The 22500-nt window shown below is 38.2% G+C and overlaps 1 protein-coding gene across 2 annotated transcripts in view; it reads left to right on the top strand.

Annotated features, from left to right (window-relative positions):
- LOC144970426 (uncharacterized) overlaps window positions 1-22500 on the top strand; it is a 227617-nt gene that overhangs the window by 148702 nt on the left and 56415 nt on the right. For both annotated transcript variants that reach the window (XM_078910058.1, XM_078910067.1), the window contains 9 exons: window positions 798-947; window positions 3130-3227; window positions 4814-5040; window positions 7562-7615; window positions 9185-9334; window positions 11875-12015; window positions 17364-17474; window positions 18137-18190; window positions 20470-20515. In XM_078910058.1, coding sequence (XP_078766184.1) covers window positions 798-947; window positions 3130-3227; window positions 4814-5040; window positions 7562-7615; window positions 9185-9334; window positions 11875-12015; window positions 17364-17474; window positions 18137-18190; window positions 20470-20515 — 1031 coding nt within the window. The remainder of the gene's footprint in view (window positions 1-797; window positions 948-3129; window positions 3228-4813; window positions 5041-7561; window positions 7616-9184; window positions 9335-11874; window positions 12016-17363; window positions 17475-18136; window positions 18191-20469; window positions 20516-22500) is intronic.

Consider the following 22500-nt stretch of genomic DNA (forward strand, 5'->3'; position numbering starts at 1 on the left):
GACGTACAAAATGGCCGTGCTGCCGTACTCTGGAAAAACACATATTCAAAAATTTAACCAGAAAACTCGTCCTTCAAATATCGATTGATTTAAATGACCCTCATCTTGGCAAAAAACTCTCAAACCTGGGACTGAAGGAAGACTTTGCGACGTCTCAGGTTTGAGAGTTTTTTTGCCAAGATGAGGGTCATTTAAATCAATCAATATTTGGAAGAGTTTTCTGGTCAAATTTTTGAATATGTCTTTTTCCAGAGTACGGCAGTCCCAATAGTTCAGCTAGTAGAGCACTCGCCTCACCTGCAAAGGGACTGAGATTGATCCAGGGGGCTGAATTCGAATTCAATGATTTTATTCTGCCCCCTCCCCCCCCCCTCTCGTGCCCACTCATCAATAATTGAGTAGCTGGGACTGTTAGATTAGATTTGGTGAAAAGTACTTTGCAACAGACTAGCGTCCTATCCAAGGGTTAGCAAGCAATTTCTATTATCCATTTGACGCGATAGCAACACTTGGATGAACTCTGGCTCCATGGGCCTATTCACTCTGAAGGACGTACAAATTGACTACATCGCACTGTTCATTTTCTTGTAGCTAATAATAATAATAATAATAATAAATAATTAATATAATAATAATAATAATAATAATAATAATAATAATATAATAATAATAATAATATATAATGATGATAATAATAATATAATATATTATTATATTAATAATATCAGTGTCAGGCTTTGAGTTTTCAAAGATTTCTGTCTAACCCAGCCCATGTTTTTTTTTTCATCCCTATGCAGTAGAGCACCAGCCCAAGGCATGCAGTTTTCCACAGACGAAGACAGAAACAAGGACAAGAAACAGAACGTCAGTGAATACCGGGCCGAGTTAGAAAGACAAATGGCTGAAAACAACATGAAGAAACAACGGGCTAAAGAGGAACGGGAGAGGTAAATAATAAATAATTCATACACTGTGCTGGCATTGGTGTGTTGTAAGATGGGCTGTCCTACTATTATTATTATGTTTCACAATAAGGTGTGTTGTGATAGATAAATATCTGAACAAGTGTGTATGAAAGGTGCTTGAATCATATACCTATGATGTTCGCATGGGTGTACGATCCGATAGTGATGTCGTTTCTTCTTCTCTTTACTAGCCTATCCTGCTTCTTTGGTTTGTGATTGTATTTTTGACAGGGGATATTTTTTTTTCTGTAAATCTTCTGCCTGTTTGTTCTTGGTTATTTATAATTTAGCTTATGATATCTTTAGGTTATGATTTTGATTTACATTTGTACTATTTTTGTTAGATTGCTTGTTTTTTTGTTTCAGCGGTCTCTCATATAACCTCAATTGTGTTGGAAGAGACCTAAAGCAACAAACAAACAAACAAACAAAAAGGTGCCAGTCAAAGCAAGAAAGAAAAATACAAGAAAAAAAAAAAAAACATCCCCAAAAAATTCAGTCAACTTTGACTGGGGATCGAACTTCAGACCTTCTGATTTTGGTCAGAATATAGATACTAAAATTGTCCCAACTACTGGGGGCCTCTGTGCTGTAATGGACCAGTTGTCAGACAGGAGGTCTGAGGTTCAATCCCTTGTTGAGGTCGACTGATTTTTTGGGATGTTTGTTTTTTTCTTGTATTTTTCTTTCTTGCTTTGTCTGGTACCTTTCATTCACACTTGTTCACATCTTTATTTTACATCAGTGCCTGCTCCTTAATTTCTTAATGTGTTATGATAGGCCATATTATATTGTGTGTCATATTAGATGTGTCATAATATAATGAGTTGTCAAAGGGTGTGTTATAATATAATGAGTTATAAAAGGGTGTGTTATAATATAATGAGTTATAAAAGGGTGTGTTATAATATAATGAGTTATAAAAGGGTGTGATATAATATAATGAGTTATAAAAGGGTGTGTCATAATATAATGAGTTATAAAAGGGTGTGTTATAATATAATGAGTTATAAAAGGGTGTGTTATAATATAATGAGTTATAAAAGGGTGTGATATAATATAATGAGTTGTCAAAGGGTGTGTCATAATATAATGAGTTGTCAAAGGGTGTGTTATAATATAATGAGTTGTCAAAGGGTGTGTCATAATATAATGAGTTATAAAAGGGTGTTTCATAATATAATGAGTTATAAAAGGGTGTGTTATAATATAATGAGTTGTAAAAGGGTGTGTTATAATATAATGAGTTGTAAAAGGGTGTGTTATAATATAATGAGTTGTCAAAGGGTGTGTCATAATATAATGAGTTGTCAAAGGGTGTGTTATAATATAATGAGTTGTCAAAGGGTGTGTTATAATATGATGTGTTATATCAGGCTGTGCTATAATATAATGCGTTGTCAAAGAGTGTGTTGTAATATGATGTGTCATTTGAGGCTGTGTTATAATATATAGTTATTACAATTTAGGACAAGACCTCTGATTTAGCAAGGAAAATGGTTCTGACTTCTGACCTTTTATTTTCATTCTATCTTTTTTTTTTTTAATATAAATTATTTTTTGTTGCAAACTAAGGTAGGGTGTCCTAGGATGTGAGTCCGCTTCAGAATTTATTTATTGTTTTGGAAAGATTATTAACCCTTAGTCTTTTAGAGAGACTCTGTCACTTTTTTGTCAATAACTTACGTGGTTTTAGTGTCATATAATTTGGAAGTGTACACGTAAAACATTTTCATAGTGGACAGCAAGGGCTCATAACATCTTATAATATTGGCTTGGATTGGATTCTTGATTTATCTGTTTTTATTTTGATCAATTTGTTTTTATTTTACATGTAATTCAATTTGTTTATTCATTTATTTGTTCATGAATAATCATTTATAATTTATTAATCTTTCATTTTTTCGGTCTTTGCTTTGTACCCGAAAGGTACCGAGTTTGATGAGCCCCTGCTTGCCCTAGCTCAATTTGCGGCGCTGCACTGTGGCTGACGCCTGGGTTATTCCAGTCTTCCCTTGGAATAGACCTTAGAGACATATTTCCCCTATGGGATGAACAAAGGCAATTGTATTTTATTTTATTTCATTTTATTTGTTGATGAATTACATAGTTATTACTTTTTGATTTATTCCAAATGATTTGTCCCCGTTGTTGATTTCTCCAGATATGAAATGAAGATGGAGGAGGAGGCAAAGTACTACGACCCGTTTGGGAAGGGTGGGGGAGGAGCTCCCATGAGGGACACGCAAGGAAATGTTATTTGTGAGTCAAATGTCTGCTGGTTTGCCATAGGATGGGGGGGAGGGGTGGGGAGGAGCTCCCATGAGGGACACGCAAGGAAATGTTATTTGTGAGTCAAATGTCTGCTGGTTTGCCATGGGATGGGGGGAGGGGTGGGGGAGGAGCTCCCATGAGGGACACGCAAGGAAATGTTATTTGTGAGTCAAATGTCTGCTGGTTTGCCATAGGATGGGGGAGGGGGGGGGAGGAGCTCCCATGAGGGACACGCAAAGAAATGTTATTTGTGAGTCAAATGTTTGCTGGTTTGCCATGGATGGGGGGAGGGGTGGGGGAGGAGCTCCCATGAGGGACACGCAAGGAAATGTTATTTGTGAGTCAAATGTTGCTGGTTTGCCATAGGATGGGGGAGGGGTGGGGGAGGAGCTCCATGAGGGACACGCAAGGAAATGTTATTTGTGAGTCAAATGTCTGCTGGTTTGCCATGGATGGGGGAGGGGTGGGGGAGGAGCTCCATGAGGGACACGCAAGGAATGTTATTGTGAGTCAAATGTCTGCTGGTTTGCCATAGGATGGGGAGGGGGTGGGGGAGGAGCTCCATGAGGGACACGCAAGGAAATGTTATTTGTGAGTCAAATGTTTGCTGGTTTGCCATGGGATGGGGGAGGGGTGGGGGAGGAGCTCCATGAGGGACACGCAAGGAAATGTTATTTGTGAGTCAAATGTCTGCTGGTTTGCCATAGGATGGGGGAGGGGTGGGGGAGGAGCTCCAATGAGGGACACGCAAGGAAATGTTATTTGTGAGTCAAATGTCTGCTGGTTTGCCATGGGATGGGGGGAGGGGTGGGGGAGGAGCTCCCATGAGGGACACGCAAGGAAATGTTATTCGTGAGTCAAATGTCTGCTGGTTTGCCATAGGATGGGGGGAGGGGTGGGGGAGGAGCTCCCATGAGGGACACGCAAGGAAATGTTATTTGTGAGTCAAATGTCTGCTGGTTTGCCATGGGATGGGGGGAGAGGGGGGGGGAGGAGCTCCAATGAGGGACACTCAAGGAAATGTTATTTGTGAGTCAAATGTCTGCTAGTTTGCTGTTGGGGAGGGGGGGGGGGAGGGGCTCCGATGAGGGACACTCAAGGAAATGTTATTTGTGAGTCAAATGTCTGCTGGTTTGCCATAGGATGAGGGGAGGGGTTGTTGTTTTGTTTGGTTATTATCCTTGTTTTTTTTTTTTTATTGGGGGGGGGGGGGGGAGTTGTGCGTTTTTTTGGGTATTTTATTTTTGTCTTGGCTCTTTTTTCTTTTTTTTTTTTAATGTCTTTATTAATTTCAGATAAAGATAGTGATATTGATGATGTTCATTATTATCGTCATCATCACCACTGATGGAATATATTATTATTATTATTATTATTATTATTATTATTATTATTATTATTATTATTATTATTATTATTATTATTATTATTATTATTATTATTATTATTATTATATTATTATTATTATTATTATATTATTATTATTATTATTATTATTATTATTATTATTATTAATTTATTTCCTTTTATTAATTGATTGATTCATTTGATACTTTGTTGTTTTCTGCATCCAGCCGATTTGAGACAGATGAGAAATGACAACATTAACCAATTGTCCCATCGGGGAACGGCCCCACCGCCAAGGGACATCCCGACCTTCACATTGGACGCATCGCCTAGAGGAGGAGCTGGAAGTAACAGCTACAGGGACGATCTGATTGGTCCCCCACCAGCCCAGACAACGGCAGACGGAGACCCGTCACACGCTAGGGGAGGGCACGGAATATTTGGAATGCCCAAGGTTGGTTCCTTGCTGGAAACTTGAAGAAATAAATGATTTGTGTGGCTATGTGGTCTTGTAGTATGACACTCACTTTCGGATCAGAAGGTCCTGGGTTCGAGCCTCGCTCGGCGCATAGTTGAGTCTTCGAAAAAGACTCTTTACTCACATTCTCTCACTGTACTCAGATGTAAAATGAGTACCTGACCTTTAACAGTGTTGTCTCTCTACGAAAAAAAAATTATAGCATCGCCTAACAGGCATCATGTACCATCTTACATGTTAAATGTTACTGTTGGCCAGGGACCCCTTGTAAAGCGCTTTGAGTACATTTAGTGGATATTGCGCTATATAAATGCTCAATTTTTAATTTTATTTCTTTTTAAATAGGACATAATAGCAAATGGAAGCTTTGTCTTTGTCTTGGATGTGACTCGAACTCCCAACTCTGTAGATCAAATGGAAGCTTTGTCTTTGTCTTGGACGTGACTCGAACTCCCAACTCTGTGCATCAAATGGATGCTTTGTCTTTGTCTTGGACGTGACTTGAAGTCCCAACTCTGTGCATCAAATGGATGCTTTGTCTCTGTCTTGGACGTGACTCGAAGTCCCAACTCTGTGCATCAAATGGATGCTTTGTCTTTGTCTTGGACGTGACTCGAAGTCCCAACTATGTGCATCAAATGGATGCTTTGTCTTTGTCTTGGACATGACTCGAAGTCCCAACTCTGTAGATCAAATGGAAGCTTTGTCTTTGTCTTGGACGTGACTCGAACTCCCAACTCTGTGCATCAAATGGATGCTTTGTCTTTGTCTTGGACGTGACTCGAAGTCCCAACTCTGTGCATCAAATGGAAGCTTTGTCTTTGTCTTGGACGTGACTCGAAGTCCCAACTCTGTGCATCAAATGGAAGCGCTGTCTTTGCCTTGGACGTGACTCGCACTGCCAACTCTGTGCATCAAACATAATCATGTCTGTCAGTCTCTCTGTATTGCTGCCTGAAGCCCCGGTGACCGTGAAAATATTAAAGAAAGAGTGAAAATGGAGAGGCTTTGTATGTGTATGAGAACAAAACAGACAATGGACGTATCGGGTATAAACCCTTTGTCAGCACAACAATACACAAATATACGTTGAGATGAGCATTAACTCGTGACTGCAGGACCTGGTAGGAGTTCTGTTTTCTTTTGTTTGGGATAAGTCGATCAATTGGAATGGATGTCAGTCCCTGACGAGTCTTAGAAAGAACTTTGGCTGTTTGTATAGTGCGTCTAGCGTGTAATGGCAACCAGGGCCTTAGAAAGAACTTTGGCTGTTTGTATAGTGCGTCTAGCGTGTAATGGCAACCAGTTTAGGCTCTTGTGCATCTCCCTGACACGTTCAGTCCTCCTGTAGTTGTTACAAACAAACCGACTCGCCCTGTTTAATTGGATTTGCAAAGACAAACAATACGGATGTTTTGGCCTGTCATGTCTCATCCATCTTTAGTGCATCAGATCTTCTTGTCAACAAAGGGGAAACCCGAAACGTCCACACAATGTTTCTTTGTAAATTAGATTAAAGTTTATATTCTATTTTTACTTTTGATATTTATTCCAAGGTTGATTTAGGGCGAGGGGTGGAGGGGGGAGTGGACTTCAAATAATGATAATTAAAAAATATATATAATATAGCTCTATGTTTATTCATTCTCATGGGGAAATTTGTAAATTTGGGATGAAATATTCCAGTCTTCAGTCGTTGTGCGTGTAAAAAGAATAAAGATGGGTGTAAGTGGTGGAGGTTAGAATAGGGGTGAGGGGGAGGGGGAAGGAGGGGGGGGGGGAGTTGAGAGAATACAAAGATATAGGAACATTCTGGAAAACAATGTTGTATTTGTGAGTGTGTGTGTGTAGCTGTGATTATTTTTGTTTGTGTGCCAGCAATTGGGTTCGTGTTTATGTGTCTCTTTCAGATAGATATTCAGACAGAGAGGGTGACGAGAAAGCAAATGAGAGAAATGCGTGTGTGTGTGTGTGTGTGTGTGTGTGTTTGAGAGAGAGGTGATGAGAGAAATGTGTGTGTGTGTGTGTGTGTGAGAGAGAGAGAGAGAGAGAGAGAGCGAGGTGACGAGAAAGCAAATGAGAGAAATGTGTGTGTGTGTGTGTGAGAGAGAGAGAGAGAGAGAGAGAGAGAGAGAGAGGTGATGAGCAAGCAAATGAGAGAAATGTGAGAGAGAGATAGAGAGAGAATATTATAATTGTCTATGTATTCATTTCATGTACCCAGATCGTTTACGTGACATATGTCATTGTACCTTTTCACATGCCATCCAATTTTCTTCTTTTTCTTCTTCTTTTTATTACTATTATTTAATTGTCAAAGACAACACAATATTTAAGTTTCTATTTTTTATTTTTGTTTTGTTTTTCGTTTTGTTTGTTTGTTTTTGTTGTTGTTTGTTTTTTTTTTGTTTTTTTTGTTTTTGTTTTTAAAGCAACTGGACGACAGTGAGTTAATCTAATCTAATGTAACCTTCCCCTCTTTGTAATTTCCATCCAGACTGACGTAGAAAAGTTGCAGGCAGATAAATACAAGCTGGATTTGAAAAGACAGGTAATTTAGATGATGAGTTTTGGTGACGTATTCAGAGTCCCTCAGATATAGCTCGACTACCAAGCAGGAATCGGGTAGCTAGGTCTGTTAAATTTGGCTTAAAGTACTTTGCAATAAACTAGCATCCTTTCCAAAGGGTAACAAGCAATTGTCATTGTCTAAATTGAAACTGGGATAAACTCCGGTTCCAGGGGCCATAATTTCTCTGTAGGACCAGTTCTAGTCCCATTTGTCACCACTTCAAATTGGTCCCGATAGTTCAATTGGTAGAGCACTCGCTGCACACACAAAGGGACTGAGATCGATCCTGGGTACAGTCGACATTTTGAAAATCCATTCATAAATAAACAAGTTATGCAGCTTCAAAGGTGTCATTTATTTGGATGACCCACAAAGAGGAAAAAAAAACGTTAAAATATGGGACTCTTTTTCGGCATTTATTTTTCATTTTTCAACTTATGGCTGTATCTCGAGTAATAAGCGGATTAAGAGATTGAAACTTGGCAATTTTATGGCAAATTTTATATAGAATATGATGAAAATATTATAAGAGTTCCAACTTATATAATTTTAGAGCTGAATGGTATATAATACACACACAAACACACACACACAGAGAAAGAGAAATGAGTATAATACACACACACACACACACACACACACACAGATAGAGAGAAATATATAAAGAAATGAGTATATAAAACACACACACACACAGAGTGGGGGGGGGGGGGGGGAAGGGGAGAGAGAGATTGCGTACATAAACGAAAGAAATATAGAAGGAAAAGAGAAATTGGACAAGGGGACAAAGGTTACTGATGGAATGTGACTTGGAACACAATAATCAAAGCCATGCTGAGATTGTAGATCATATTGCAATCGAAAACTTTTAACATCATAATTTATTAAATTCTTGTAAATTAAACAGTCAAATTATCAGCTCTTTATTGAACCCAAACGCAATGGCAGACGATAAACACCCCTCTGCCAGTGAGACTGCGCAGACATTTTGACTAGTCATGAACTTTAAAACAAGGTCAACCAATCAGAAAGCGCTTTGCCACGACCCGCTCAGCCGCTCAGTTTGGTGCCAAATCGTTTTGAACTCGTTTTGTGAGTCGGGCTGTAGGGGGGCAAAATGTCTTTTACAAATGAAGAGCAAATTAGGATGATGTTTTGTAAAATACTGGAAAAGTACTCGTCATATTCAAATGAAATTTTACAACTAAAAAGAAGAAATGTTCATGTATTACCTTGTCAGCGACAAAACCTCCACGCCCGGTAGTTTTAGAAATATTTTACTCCAAAGAGTAAAAATCTATTTTTAACGGTCTTCTGGTAATCGTACGAGTTTTGTCGCTTGACATAATCTAAAATGATCTATTTTCTAACTGTGTCAACTTTAAGTCATATTCATCGATACACAGCATCGTAATTAATTTTTTAAAATAGCATACACGAAACGGCTTCGTCCCATATTTTGTCGCGAATTTGGGCACTTTGTGAGCGAAAAAGAGGCCCAAAGATTTGTGCGGGATAGTCATTGCTAATTTTATTTGTTCCACACAGATAGAGGAGAAGAAAGCAGAGGAATATCGTAAAAAACAGCTGGAGAAGCTACAGGACGAAAGGGAGCAGAAAATCCTGGAGGAGCAGCGGGCCAGAATTCAGAGGGAATACGATGAGGAACAACGAAGGAATAATGAGAAGAAAGAGGAGGTAAGTCTGACTGAACAGTTTTATTGGACAGTCTGAGTGGACAGTCTGGGTGGACAGTCTGGGTGGACAGTCTCAGTGGACAGTCTGGGTGGACAGTCTGGGTGGACAGTCTGGGTGGACAGTCTGAGTGGACAGTCTGGGTGGACAGTCTGGGTGGACAATCTGGATGGACAGTCTCAGTGGACAGTCTGGGTGGACAGTCTCAGTGGACAGTCTGGGTGGACAGTCTGGGTGGACAGTCTGAGTGAACAGTCTGGGTGGACAGTCTGGGTGGACAGTCTGGGTGGACAGTCTGGGTGGACAGTCTGAGTGGACAGTCTGGGTGGACAGTCTGAGTGGACAGTCTGGGTGGACAGTCTGAGTTGACAGTCTGGGTGGACAGTCTGATTGGACAGTCTGAGTGGACAGTCTGGGTGGACAGTCTGGGTGGACAGTCTGGGTGGACAGTCTGGGTGGACAGTCTGAGTGGACAGTCTGGGTGGACAGTCTGGGTGGACAGTCTGGGTGGACAGTCTGGGTGGACAGTCTGGGTGGACAGTCTGGGTGGACAGTCTGGTGGACAGTCTGGGTGGACAGTCTGAGTGGGACAGTCTGGGTGGACAGTCTGGTGGAGGTGGACAGTCTGGGTGGACAGTCTGGGTGGACAGTCTGAGTGGACAGTCTGGGTGGACAGTCTGAGTGGACAGTCTGGGTGGACAGTCTGAGTTGACAGTCTGGGTGGACAGTCTGAGTGGACAGTCTGGGTGGACAGTCTGGGTGGACAGTCTGGGTGGACAGTCTGAGTGGACAGTCTGGGTGGACAGTCTGGGTGGATAGTCTGGGTGGACAGTCTGAGTGGACATTCTGGGTGGACAGTCTTGGTGGACATTCTGGGTGGATAGTCTGGGTGGACAGTCTGAGTGGACAGTCTGAGTGGAAAGTTGTCAGGGTAGATGAATTATCACAGTATTTTTCAATACTCATATGTTGGCGTACAGCCTTGTAGTGTAATGGTCATGGTTTGACTCCCTCCTTCAGATTGGAGGCACTCTCTGATGGGTGCATAGCTGAGTCCTTGGAAAAGACACTTTACTCACGTTATGTCACTGTACTCAGGTATAAAATGAGTATGTGGCCGTTAAGATCTTTTGTCTCTGTCTGAAAAATAGTAATATCGCCTAACAGGCATCACATCTCTTCTGTTAAATTTTGTTGTTTGCTTGGGGCCACTTGTAAAGTGCTTTGAGCATGTTTAGTGGATTTTGCTCTAGATAAATGCTCAAAACTTTCTCTTGCTTTATAAAATAAAAGTCCAAAGCAAGACTCATTCACCACACAATGTCAGTGTTTCATCCATATGTCCGAAGCAAGTCTCATTCCCCACACAATGTCAGTATTTCATTCCCACACAATGTCAGTGTTTCATCCTCGAGTCCAATGCGAGTTTCATTCCCCACACAATATCAGTGTTTCATCCTCGAGTCCAATGCGAGTTTCATTCCCCACACAATGTCAGTGTTTCATCCTCGAGTCCAATGCGAGTTTTCATTCCCCACACAATATCAGTGTTTCATCCTCCAGTCCAATGCGAGTTTCATTCCCCACACAATGTCAGTGTTTCATCCTCGAGTCCAATGCGAGTTTCATTCCCCACACAATGTCAGTGTTTCATCCTCGAGTCCAATGCAAGTTTCATTCCCCACACAATGTCAGTGTTTCATCCTCGAGTCCAAAGCGAGTCTCATTCCTCACACAATGTCAGTGTTTCAACCATGTCCAAAGCAAGTCTCATTCCCCACACAATATCAGTGTTTCATTCCCCACCCAATGTCAGTGTTTCATCCATAAGTCCAAAGCGAGTTTCATTCCCCACACAATGCCAGTGTTTCATCCATAATTCTAAAGCAATTCTCATTTCATTTCTTGTTATTATGGTCATTTTAAACCTTGTGATCTTGAAAAATTAGAGTCAGAATCTAGAGGGAATGAGGTGGGGAGAGTTTTGAAGCAACAATAAAAAGAGAAAAAAAAAGGCAGGGGGGAGGGGGTTGAGTTTTAATACCAAATCAATACCATGTGAGGGTCAGTGAGGGCCGTGTCGTGTTATTGTGGGATTCAAGTATTCGTTTGAATTTGTAACATAGACAAGCAGGACAATGGCCTGGACCTCCCGTGTCTTTCCGTACATAAGTTGTTTATTTTTAATTTTTATTTCTGTTTCTATATTTGGGGGGGCGGGGGGGGGGGGGGGGGGGGGGGGGGCAGGGAGGGGGGTTGTTTTTTTTTGTTGTTTTTTTTTTTGGTTAATTGTTGGTTATCCATCTGCTTTCAGTTGTCTTTCCAATGTAATCATCAAGACAGATGCATTTTGTGAAACATGGCGTGTCTTATCTCGCACAATTCTTTTTTATATTGAACGCAATCTTGTTTTATCTTTGGATGACAGCACATCCAAAACCTCAATAAAAAGTATCCACATGCATGTTTTATATTTATATATCTATGGTTTCATCATCACAACACTCATTCCCCCCCCCCCCCCTTCTGCCCCAATTTACCAGGCCCGGCGTAAGAACGAAGAGATGATGCTAGCTGCAGAAGAGAAGAAGAGAGAGTTGGAGAGACAGAGGAAGGAAGAGGAAGAGAGAAGACAGGAGGAGATTAGAGCACAGAAGGAAAGAGAATTCCAGGAACGACAGAGGGTAAAAAAAAAAAAAAACGTTCTTTAATACTTTTTTAAAATATTGCATATTATCTTTTTTTTTTTTCTCACCAAATATATTTAATATCTTTGACAATAATATGAGGTTGTGATAAAAGGTTGTTTATTTGTCCCGTTAATTTTGATGAAATGATTGTGAGAAGTTTTCGTACTTTTTGATTGATTTAAAATTTGATAACTCCTTTAACCAAAAATTTAGAGGCATATTGCATAAAAAAACATAAAATTAATAAATTTTAAAAAATAACATGCCTACGTGTTTTGTAACAGTATTGTGATGGTTTTTTTAAAAAGTTGCCCCTAGTTATAATGGATAAGGGCCAAATATTATAGAACAGTTTGAAACTGGGAATTCAAAACATTCCAGACTCGCTTCTCAATCAGGTCATATATGCAAAATATTTCTTTATTATTTTCTGATATATTCCCTTTGTAACATTAAAGCCTTTATTACTCGACTTTCTATTCCATTTAAAGCAACCTTTTGTCATGTCTTCATTTGACAACATAGAATGATTGATTCATTAGAGATGTCATTTGACAACGTAGAACGATTGATTCATTAGAGATGTCATTTGACAACGTAGAACGATTGATTCATTAGAGATGTCATTTGACAACGTAGAATGATTGATTCATTAGAGATGTCATTTGACAACGTAGAATGATTGATTCATTAGAGATGTCATTTGACAACGTAGAATGATTGATTCATTAGAGATGCCATTTGACTACATAGAATGATTGATTCATTAGAGATGTCATTTGACCACGAAGAATGATTGATTCATTCGAGATGTCATTTGACCATGTAGAATGATTGATTCATTAGAGATGTCATTTGACAACGTAGAATGATTGATTCATTAGAGATGTCATTTGACCACGAAGAATGATTGATTCATTAGAGATGTCATTTGACAACGGTAGAATGATTGATTCATTAGAGATGTCATTTGACAACGTAGAATGATTGATTCATTAGAGATGTCATTTGACAACGTAGAATGATTGATTCATTAGAGATGTCATTTGACAACGTAGAATGATTGATTCATTAGAGATGTCATTTGACAACGTAGAATGATTGATTCATTCGAGATGTCATTTGACCATGTAGAATGATTGATTCATTAGAGATGTCATTTGACAACGTAGAATGATTGATTCATTAGAGATGGCATTTGACCACGAAGAATGATTGATTCATTAGAGATGTCATTTGACAATGTAGAATGATTGATTCATTAGAGATGTCATTTGACTACATAGAATGATTGATTCATTAGAGATGTCATTTGACAACGTAGAATGATTGATTCATTAGAGATGTCATTTGACAACGTAGTATGATTGATTCATTAGAGATGTCATTTGACAACGTAGAATGATTGATTCATCAGAGATGTCATTTGACAACGTAGAATGATTGATTCATTAGAGATGTCAGTTGACAACGTAGAATGATTGATTCATTAGAGATGTCATTTGACAACGTAGAATGATTGATTCATTAGAGATGTCATTTGACAACGTAGAATGATTGATTCATTAGAGATGTCATTTGACAACGTAGAATGATTGATTCATTCGAGATGTCATTTGACCATGTAGAATGATTGATTCATTAGAGATGTCATTTGACAACGTAGAATGATTGATTCATTAGAGATGGCATTTGACCACGAAGAATGATTGATTCATTAGAGATGTCATTTGACAATGTAGAATGATTGATTCATTAGAGATGTCATTTGACTACATAGAATGATTGATTCATTAGAGATGTCATTTGACAACGTAGAATGATTGATTCATTAGAGATGTCATTTGACAACGTAGAATGATTGATTCATTAGAGATGTCATTTGACAACGTAGAATGATTGATTCATTAGAGATGTCATTTGACAACGTAGAATGATTGATTCATTAGAGATGTCAGTTGACAACGTAGAATCTTTTCTTATGGTCAATTTTAAATTTGAAGGAAATAAATTTCAATGTAGTTTTAGATTATTTTTCCTTTATATTTTTATGCATTTCGGTAAAATTTCTAATGCAGAAATTACGACAGAAGATTTTGCTTGCTGGTAGAGTTTTTGAGAATAACTCTTGAGGATTAACTGTGCATAACTCACTTATAAGTAGATAGCTGTGGGGGCTGTCTGAAGCCTGGGATTGTGAAAATACTAACGAAAGAGTGAAAATGGAGAGGCTTTGTATGGGAACAAAACAGACAATGAACTTTTCGGGGTACAAACCCTTCGTCAGCACAACAATAAACAAATTAACACGGAAAACAAATAAAATAATGACAAGTGATATTGCATTTTATTTTATTATTTGTTTTCCACGTTAATTTGTTTATTGTTGTGCTGAGGAAGGGTTTGTACGCAAAACGTTCGATTTCTGTATTGTTTACATCCGAAGCCTCTCCATTTTCACTCTTTCGTTCGTAACCCACTAATAGCAACATGTTTTTGACTGCTGAAATCATCAGTATGGCCAAATGTCTTGTTTACCCGATCAAAGACAAAAAGTGACAGAAAAGTAAGAAATAGTTTTATTTGGTGTTTATGATTGATGAGATGTGTTTAACAGATGACAACGACAGACTAAAACGCAATCAAACCAAAAGGGAGGAAAAGTTGTGACATCATGCCTTCTATTTTTCTGGTTCCTAATTCTTTGGAAGTGTGTATGTAACCACTCTTTTGGTGGACTAATAATGAATAGGTTACATGTTGAATCATACGGTGATGTAACTGTTTCAGTAGCAGGACGTGTAGGCAGAGTATTAGGATTCTCTCTCTCCCTCTCTCTTCAAGACATCGGTGATCATGATACGCCATTCATCTCTCTGATCAGATAACCTCAGAAAACTAATATTACTCATCTCTTTCTTTGTCACCCAGCTGTTCAAACTATTCAAATATGTTTTTCTTGGTCTACCTTTACTCTTTTTACCTTCTATCTTTCCTGTGAGAGCAAGATGTTCTTAGGGTTACAGAACAAAAATAAGCTGGGATGAATGATCGTTATTGACGACCAGCATAAAATATTTAGACTATAAAAGAAGATGCCATCACTCTGACACCAGAAGATGAATTACACATGATGTGTATCCAGTCCCTCGGAAGAGTAGTTTTACACTTCCAATGAAATAGGAACCAGTTTTTGGACATCACACTTTTCTTCCCGACCTTGAACAGATGTTTGGCCTTACAAGCTGTGAGAGACTTTCTCACGTGCCATTTAGACACATTTAATCTGACAGATGTTTGGCCTTACAAGCTGTGAGAGACTTTCTCACGTGCCATTTAGACGCATTTAATCTCTGGGGCTCAAATTTGGCAAGTTAAATTTTAGATTTAAAATTAATGAAAATTAGGTTATTTCTCAGGGAAATAATTGTTCAAATACTTCATCTGCCATTTTGTACACAGCAAAATGCTTTATATGTGACTATTGCCATGGTTACTAAGAATTTGTATTTATATATATATATATATATATATATATATATATATATATATATATATATATATATATATATATTTTAAAATATTCCACAATGTTTGGGGCAGTCTACATCAATGTTTCAGGCTTAATCTTCCTGAAGATGGCAAATTAAGCCTGAAACATTGATGTAGACTGCTCCAAACATTGTGGTAAATATTCTAAATAATAATTCGCTCCATTACTACATGTCGAGCACTTTTCGTACCATATTTGTATCAAACACGATCCAATATATATATATATATATATATATATATATATATTATATATATATATTATATATATATATAATTATATATATATACATATATGTGGCACTTGCATAATTTTGCCGATGCAGCCTATTGGATTCTATGATCATCTCATCAGTCATGTGTCTCCAATATTGATTTATTTCGATCAGAGTTTAATATCCCTGACACCACAATAAACCAACTTGTTCAAGTAGATTTATTTAACTATTCGTCGCTAATTAACATTTCTATGACTTTTTTTTCCCCTCAAAATTATGAATAAATCTGAGGAGGCAACTTTTGCAAAAACCGGCTTAGTCAAAATTTGATGAAAAAAGATAAATGAGTTTCCTCCCTTACCCATGAATTCCTTACCGTTGCTTGACGTAGTAAAAACCTCGACTCTGACAACCCGTTGAATTTTACACAAGCCAAAGTGTTACGAAGCTGCTTGGAAACTGTGGACTGTGAACCGTAATAAACAGGAATGAATATAACAGCTTTAAAAAAAAGAACAAAATCCCAAACAACGAATGTTTCGAGCGAAAAACCCTTCTTCACCCAACAACAACAACAACAACAAAATGTAAACATAAATAAATGCAAAACTGAAAAACCAGATCGATGGCAGAGAAATGTTTCATTGTTTTTTTGTTGTTTTTTTTTTTTTTGTTGGCTGGAGAAGGGTTTTGAGCCCGAAACATTCCGTGTTTGGTATTTTTGTTCTTTTTCTTTTTTAAGCTGTTGTACTCATTTTTGTTTACTACTTTTTGAAATTTACAATGCAGTCTAGTAAAAAAAAAAAAGAAAATAGAAAGAAATTGAAACTCATTATTACATGAGAAAAGTGAGTGGAGCAGGCACTGATGTTGACAAAATCAAGAAATGAAGTAGGAAAGTGCCAGAAGACTACAGAGAATAAAAATGTTGCGGAGGCGATGGTGGCTCGAACCCGCGACCTTACTGGTACGACAACTCCGCCCGGCCGGAGAGATTGTGACTCTACCGAATGAGCTATCCATGACCCGATAGAGTTACACTCTCCCTGGCCAGGCTGAGTTGTCGTACCAGTAAGGTCACGGGTTCGAGCCCCTATCGCCCTGCAAAGTTTTTATTTCCTGTTGTCTTCTGGCACTTTCCTACTCATGTCATTTTGTGTTGTCTCAACATCCTCTGTCGTGGAAGAAAATTGAGCTTTCCTGTAAAGTAATTCAATTCAATTCAATTCAATGTATTTATTTATTTATTTTTTATTTATTTATTTATTTATTTATTTATTTATTTATTTATTTGTACGTAAATTGACAAAATCCGATGACAGTTAACAGGGAAGAGGAGAAAAAATATTTTTAAAAGGGAAAACGGAACCTAATAAAGTACATGGAATCGAACCTAAAAAGTCGGTCAAATTAACGCAAATTTCGTCCTCAATTTATCAGATGATTGTTGAACAAATTGGCCTTTTTTGTAAAAATATTTTTTGCTTATTTTTATTCTTTATTTTTTATTTTTTTTTTTTGCTTACGTAGTGCTGTAGTGAAATGCTTTTTATAATATGAAATGTTTTGTAGGAGGAAGAGTCAAAGCGAGGGAAATCGCCTCCCATTCCAGCCCTGCGAGGTAGGGATGGGAAAGATGGAGGGGAGGAGGGAGAGGACAAGGAAGATTCAGAATCCAAGCCGGTAAGGCTGATTGTTACAAAAATCCCACCCAAGTATCAATGGGTAGCTTAATGGGTTTTTGCTCTTTAACGTTTTATTTTATTCTTTACTTTATTACAAATGAGAAAACAATTAGTTAGAGTTTTTTTTGTTTTTTTTTATCTTTCAATTAAAATAGTTTTATTTTTAAACGCAACATACAAAATATCAGATGCTTTTTTTAAATTAACAATATTAGTCATATCACTGTTGATTACTGTTAATTTTTTTTTTCATGGGCTTAATTAATTTTCAAAACAAAGTCATTGATTTTTCATTTAAAAAGAAAAAAAACAAATAGAAAATTACTAATGAAACGGATTAAAATGTAATTTTTTGCTGCACGTTTTGAAGTCCCCATTCATTGACCAAATGTTTTCCATTTTATAAAAATGGTGGAAAACGTGACCATTTTGAAATTTTAAATTTAAGCCATTTGTATTCTAAGATATATATATATTTTTTAAAATACAGAAATTGAAAAGAAATGAAAGTTAGGGTTATTTAAAATTATGTTTATAGCAATCATCGACAATATTTTGATGGTACTGTAGTCTATTACCCCTTTTTCTTGGACTTGTTTTTTTCCTCTTTTTTTTCTTCTCTTCTGGGTAAAGTAATTGTTCAATTTTTGTTTCTTGAAGGTCACCCGTTCTCCTCCTGTACCGGGTGCCAGGGTAGCAAGAACCCCTGTTGCTGTGAGTTTTTGTCATCATCATCATCATCATCATCATCATCATCATTATTTTTTGCCTCCTCATCGTCACCATTACTCTTACCATCACCGCCACCCTTACTAGTATCATCACCATCGCCATCACCCTTACCATCATTATCACCTTTACCATCACCATCACTCACCCTTATCATCACCATCAGTCACCCTTGCCATCACTATCACCCTTACCATTATCACCATCCTTACCATCACCATCACCCTTACCATCACCATCACCCTTACCATCACCATCACCCTTATCATCACCATCACTCTTACCATCACCATCACCCTTATCATCACCATCACCCTTATCATCACCATCACCCTTACCATCACCATCACCCTTACCATCACCATCGCCATTGATATATTTTTCATTTTTATCATTAACACTGCAAACCAACCGTAATGTAAATACTAATTTTTTCCAACTCATGACAAATGACCATAAAATACCCTGGCCTAATAGAGACTTCAATGGCTGTCTTTTTGTATGGAAAACTGAAGGTCCTAAATTCATAGGTGTTAAAGTTTTGTCAATGTGAATATTTGTTTCTTTCTTCTTGTAATGGCCACTCACTCACTCACTCACTCACTCACTCACTCACTCACTCACTCACTCACTCAATCCTCTCCTGGCCTGCTGGCACTTGAGGCAATGCAAGAGATCTCCAGCTGGTCCTGTCAGCTGCTATTCTTGGGGCCATCTCGAGGGACAGACCTCTCTGCTTTAAGTCCCTCTCTACGGTATGTCTCCAAGTCTCCTTGGGGCAGCCTCGCTTCCTCTTTCCTTGGGGTGTCCATCTCAGAGCCTTCCTTATCAGTGTTTCATCAGGTCTGCGGCAGACATGCCCCAACCATTGCCATCTTCTTCTTTTAATGAAACTCTCCAGAGACTCCTCTTCAGCCACCCTCTCTGTCAAAAACCCTCAGATCCTGGACTCCACTTGGTCCCAGATTTAAGAGTTTTTGACAAGAATTGAAGAAAGAGTTTTCTGGCCCAAAGTTTTTGTCTGAGTATGGCAGAGAAATCATGTCTTTATCTTTTCTCTTTTGAATAACTATGTGTTCTTGTGGTATGACAATCGCTTTCGGATCAAAAGGTCGTGGGTTCGAGCCTCGCTCGGCGCATAGTTGAGTCCTTTGAAAAGGCTCTTTCCTCACATTCTCTCATCGTACTTACTGGCTTACTGACTTAGATGCCTTTCGCGTCTCGACCGAAAGATCGGGTCGCCTTGGCTGTTTCCAGTATTTCCTGTGTGAGGTGTCTCCAATATTGCCGGTCCTCTGCTAGGGTTCTCAGATTTTCAAGGTCCCCTGCCGTTATGAGACTAATGCTTTGTCCAAGTGTTGTGAGGTTTTTGTTTAGGATCACAGGGAGTGTTGTGATCGGTCTTCCTCTGAAAAGATTCCCGTGTTTTTGGAAGTATCCTGACATGGCTTGGTTAGCTGGTATGTTTTTGTCCCTGCGTAGTATGTGACCGAAAAGTTGCCATCGTTGTTGTAAAATGTCAAGGGAGATTGGTCTTTCTTTCGTGATCTTATAGAGTGATTCATTTGAGATCTTTTTTGGGTATTTGATGTCCAGTACCCTTCTTAGCTGTGTGCGATGGAAGGCATCCAGATGTTCTTCTTCGGATTTTGTCAACGCCCAAGTGCCGCAGTTATACAGAAGTACCGGTTTTACAAGAGCACGGTACAGTTTCAGTTTGTTTTTTCTCTTTATTTTGTCACCTCTAATCCATACATTGGTGAGTTTACTGAGTGCGGCATTTGATAGCTGTTTTCTTCTTTGTACATCCTCGGTGTCTCCAATTAGTGAGCCGACTTTCTTTGTTCTTTTCCATTCCTCTTTGTTCCTCGATATTGTTGTAAATTCGGTTTTATTGGCCTTGACTTGGAGGTTATATTTCATGAGGGTATTTTGTATGATGTCTATATTTGCTGGTGTTGATCCAATAAAATCGACATCACCTGCATAGGCGATTTCTCTAGGGATTGCATTCTCAATATGAGTCGTTGGTTTTGGAATGACTTTTCGAACTCGGGTGTAAAATGAGTACCTGGCCCTTAGCAGCATTCTCTCTGTAGGAAAAAAAATTATTATATCGCCTTACAGGCATCATGTCCCGTCCTACATGTTAAGTGTTGCTGTTGGCCAGGTACCCCTTTGTAAAGCGCATTGAGCACAGTTAGTGGATATTGTGCTTGGTAACAAAAAACTCAACAAGCTCAACTTGTCGTCTCTTCCTACAGGACTCAAGACAAGACCACGGACCTTACAACAACAACAGGGCTCAGAGTAAGTCTTTGTATGTAGAAAAGGCCTTCATTTAATCCACTCAAAGTTTATGATTCAAGTGATGTTGAATAATTATTGGACAGCGTGGCTCAGTGGTACAGTCTTTGCTTCGTGCCCGAAAGGTACCGAGTTTGAATACTTGCTGCACTGTGTGGCCTTGAGCAAGTCACCTCGCCCTAGCTAAGTTTGTGGTACTGCACTGCAGCTAACGGCTGGGTTATTCCAGTCTTCCCTTGGGGTAGACCCTGGAGACAAATATCCCCTATGGGGTGAATAAAGGGAATTTAAATTTGAACTCAATTTTTATTGTCTCTAGTGTTCAGATTATTTTTGGAAGAGTAGATAATGAGTTCCCTATATGGCCATGTCAATCATGTAGACATCCTTTGATGATATAAGCCTACCCTTTGATATCTGCAGTCGCCTTTTCGTTTTCTACGGTCACTTATGACTAAACACCGCCCAGAATGATTTCATAGGTCCGTCCATCACCAAATTTCAAACTTTTGTTCTCGTGAGTTCTTAAGTTTTTTGACCGAAGAATGATTGGCTATTGAGCATCTTGACTCTTCAACGATTGGTCGTTCTGACAGCTCACGTGTCAATGCTGTCAACAATGCATTGAGTCATCGCTGAAACACTGGAAGAAGGGTCATCGGATAGTTGCGTCACAATCACCACGTTGTTGAATAAATTATCCAGGCACGGTTGATAGGTAAAAAAGCCAAATTATGTTCTAGTCACATTTGAAACAAACAAAGTAAATCACTGATCTCGTCTCATTGAGATATAAAGAATAATATAAAAATCAAGAAAATCGGCCGATAAATAAAAAAAGTTGCTAAAAAAAAGCTAAAATAAACAAAAGCAAATTTTAAAATCAAATTTATTCGTAAAACAGTTGGTTTTCAACCGATTTTTCTGAAATAAGTACCAATGTTCTTTTTTAAAGCTGATTTCAGCAATGTGACTTTCAAATTCCTCAAAATTATATTTTTTACTTTTAGATTTTAGCTTTTAGGCCTACTCAAAAAGGTGTTATATTCCTTGCATAACAATAGCGTAATACATCAACGGTGAGAAGCGTCATTGTTTTGGCCAGCCAGTTAGACAGCCTGTGATTGGTCGAAGACTTTGAGATGCTTGATTCACAATTCTACATGAATGGACAGTGGCGGAAGATCAAAGAGGTGTAACAATATTTATTTACCAACTATTTTTCTTGGTGCTAAAATTACAAAGTAATAATTTCGCATCAGAAAAAATAACTTTGAAGTTCCTATCTCTTGATTACTATAAAATTGATACTACGAATGACAAAATCGCTCCACAAATAAGGGACTTATAAATTATTCATAATATTTTTTAAAGTTTACAAAAATTGTTATCAAAGTCATTTTTCATCACCAAAGTCGTAATTTTTTACCGATTTTTACCAAACAAAGTGCAATGTCAATGATTTTCACCCGCTAATAAAATAGGATCCAAATCGCAAATTCTAAAATATATTTTATTTTCTGTCAGCAAATTTATAAAAATCAAAGCTGAAAACATCCTGCGACAGTGACAGGCCTGTCATTTCCTTCACAACGATTGGATTTTACTTACTGAGGCCAGTCTTGACTACCCCGCCCATGAATATTATGCCGTTGTCGGTTTTTGTCGGGTTGAATCTTAAAGAGTTAATAGACAATACATTTTTCGAACTCGTAAGAGAACTCCAAGGAGCCTTTGATTTGGGAACAGAAAGATACTTTTTACATTGAATATCTCATGTATTTTGCTCACTTATTGTAGAATTATTTCCCAAAGTTAAGAACCGAAAATGGTTCATATAATTTTAAGAAATTGATTGTATTCAAAATAATGAGAGGAACCACTAGCTGCTATGGATTCAATGCAAGTACTCCTACCACATTGTCATACTCGCTGCGCTAACCAGAAGATTAACACACAACCCACATGCTAAAAATGATGACAAAATA

Source organism: Berghia stephanieae, chromosome 1 (assembly GCF_034508935.2).
Source record: "Berghia stephanieae isolate SIO BIC M18660-M18661 chromosome 1, UCSD_Bste_1.3, whole genome shotgun sequence".
NCBI lineage: Eukaryota > Metazoa > Mollusca > Gastropoda > Nudibranchia > Aeolidiidae > Berghia > Berghia stephanieae.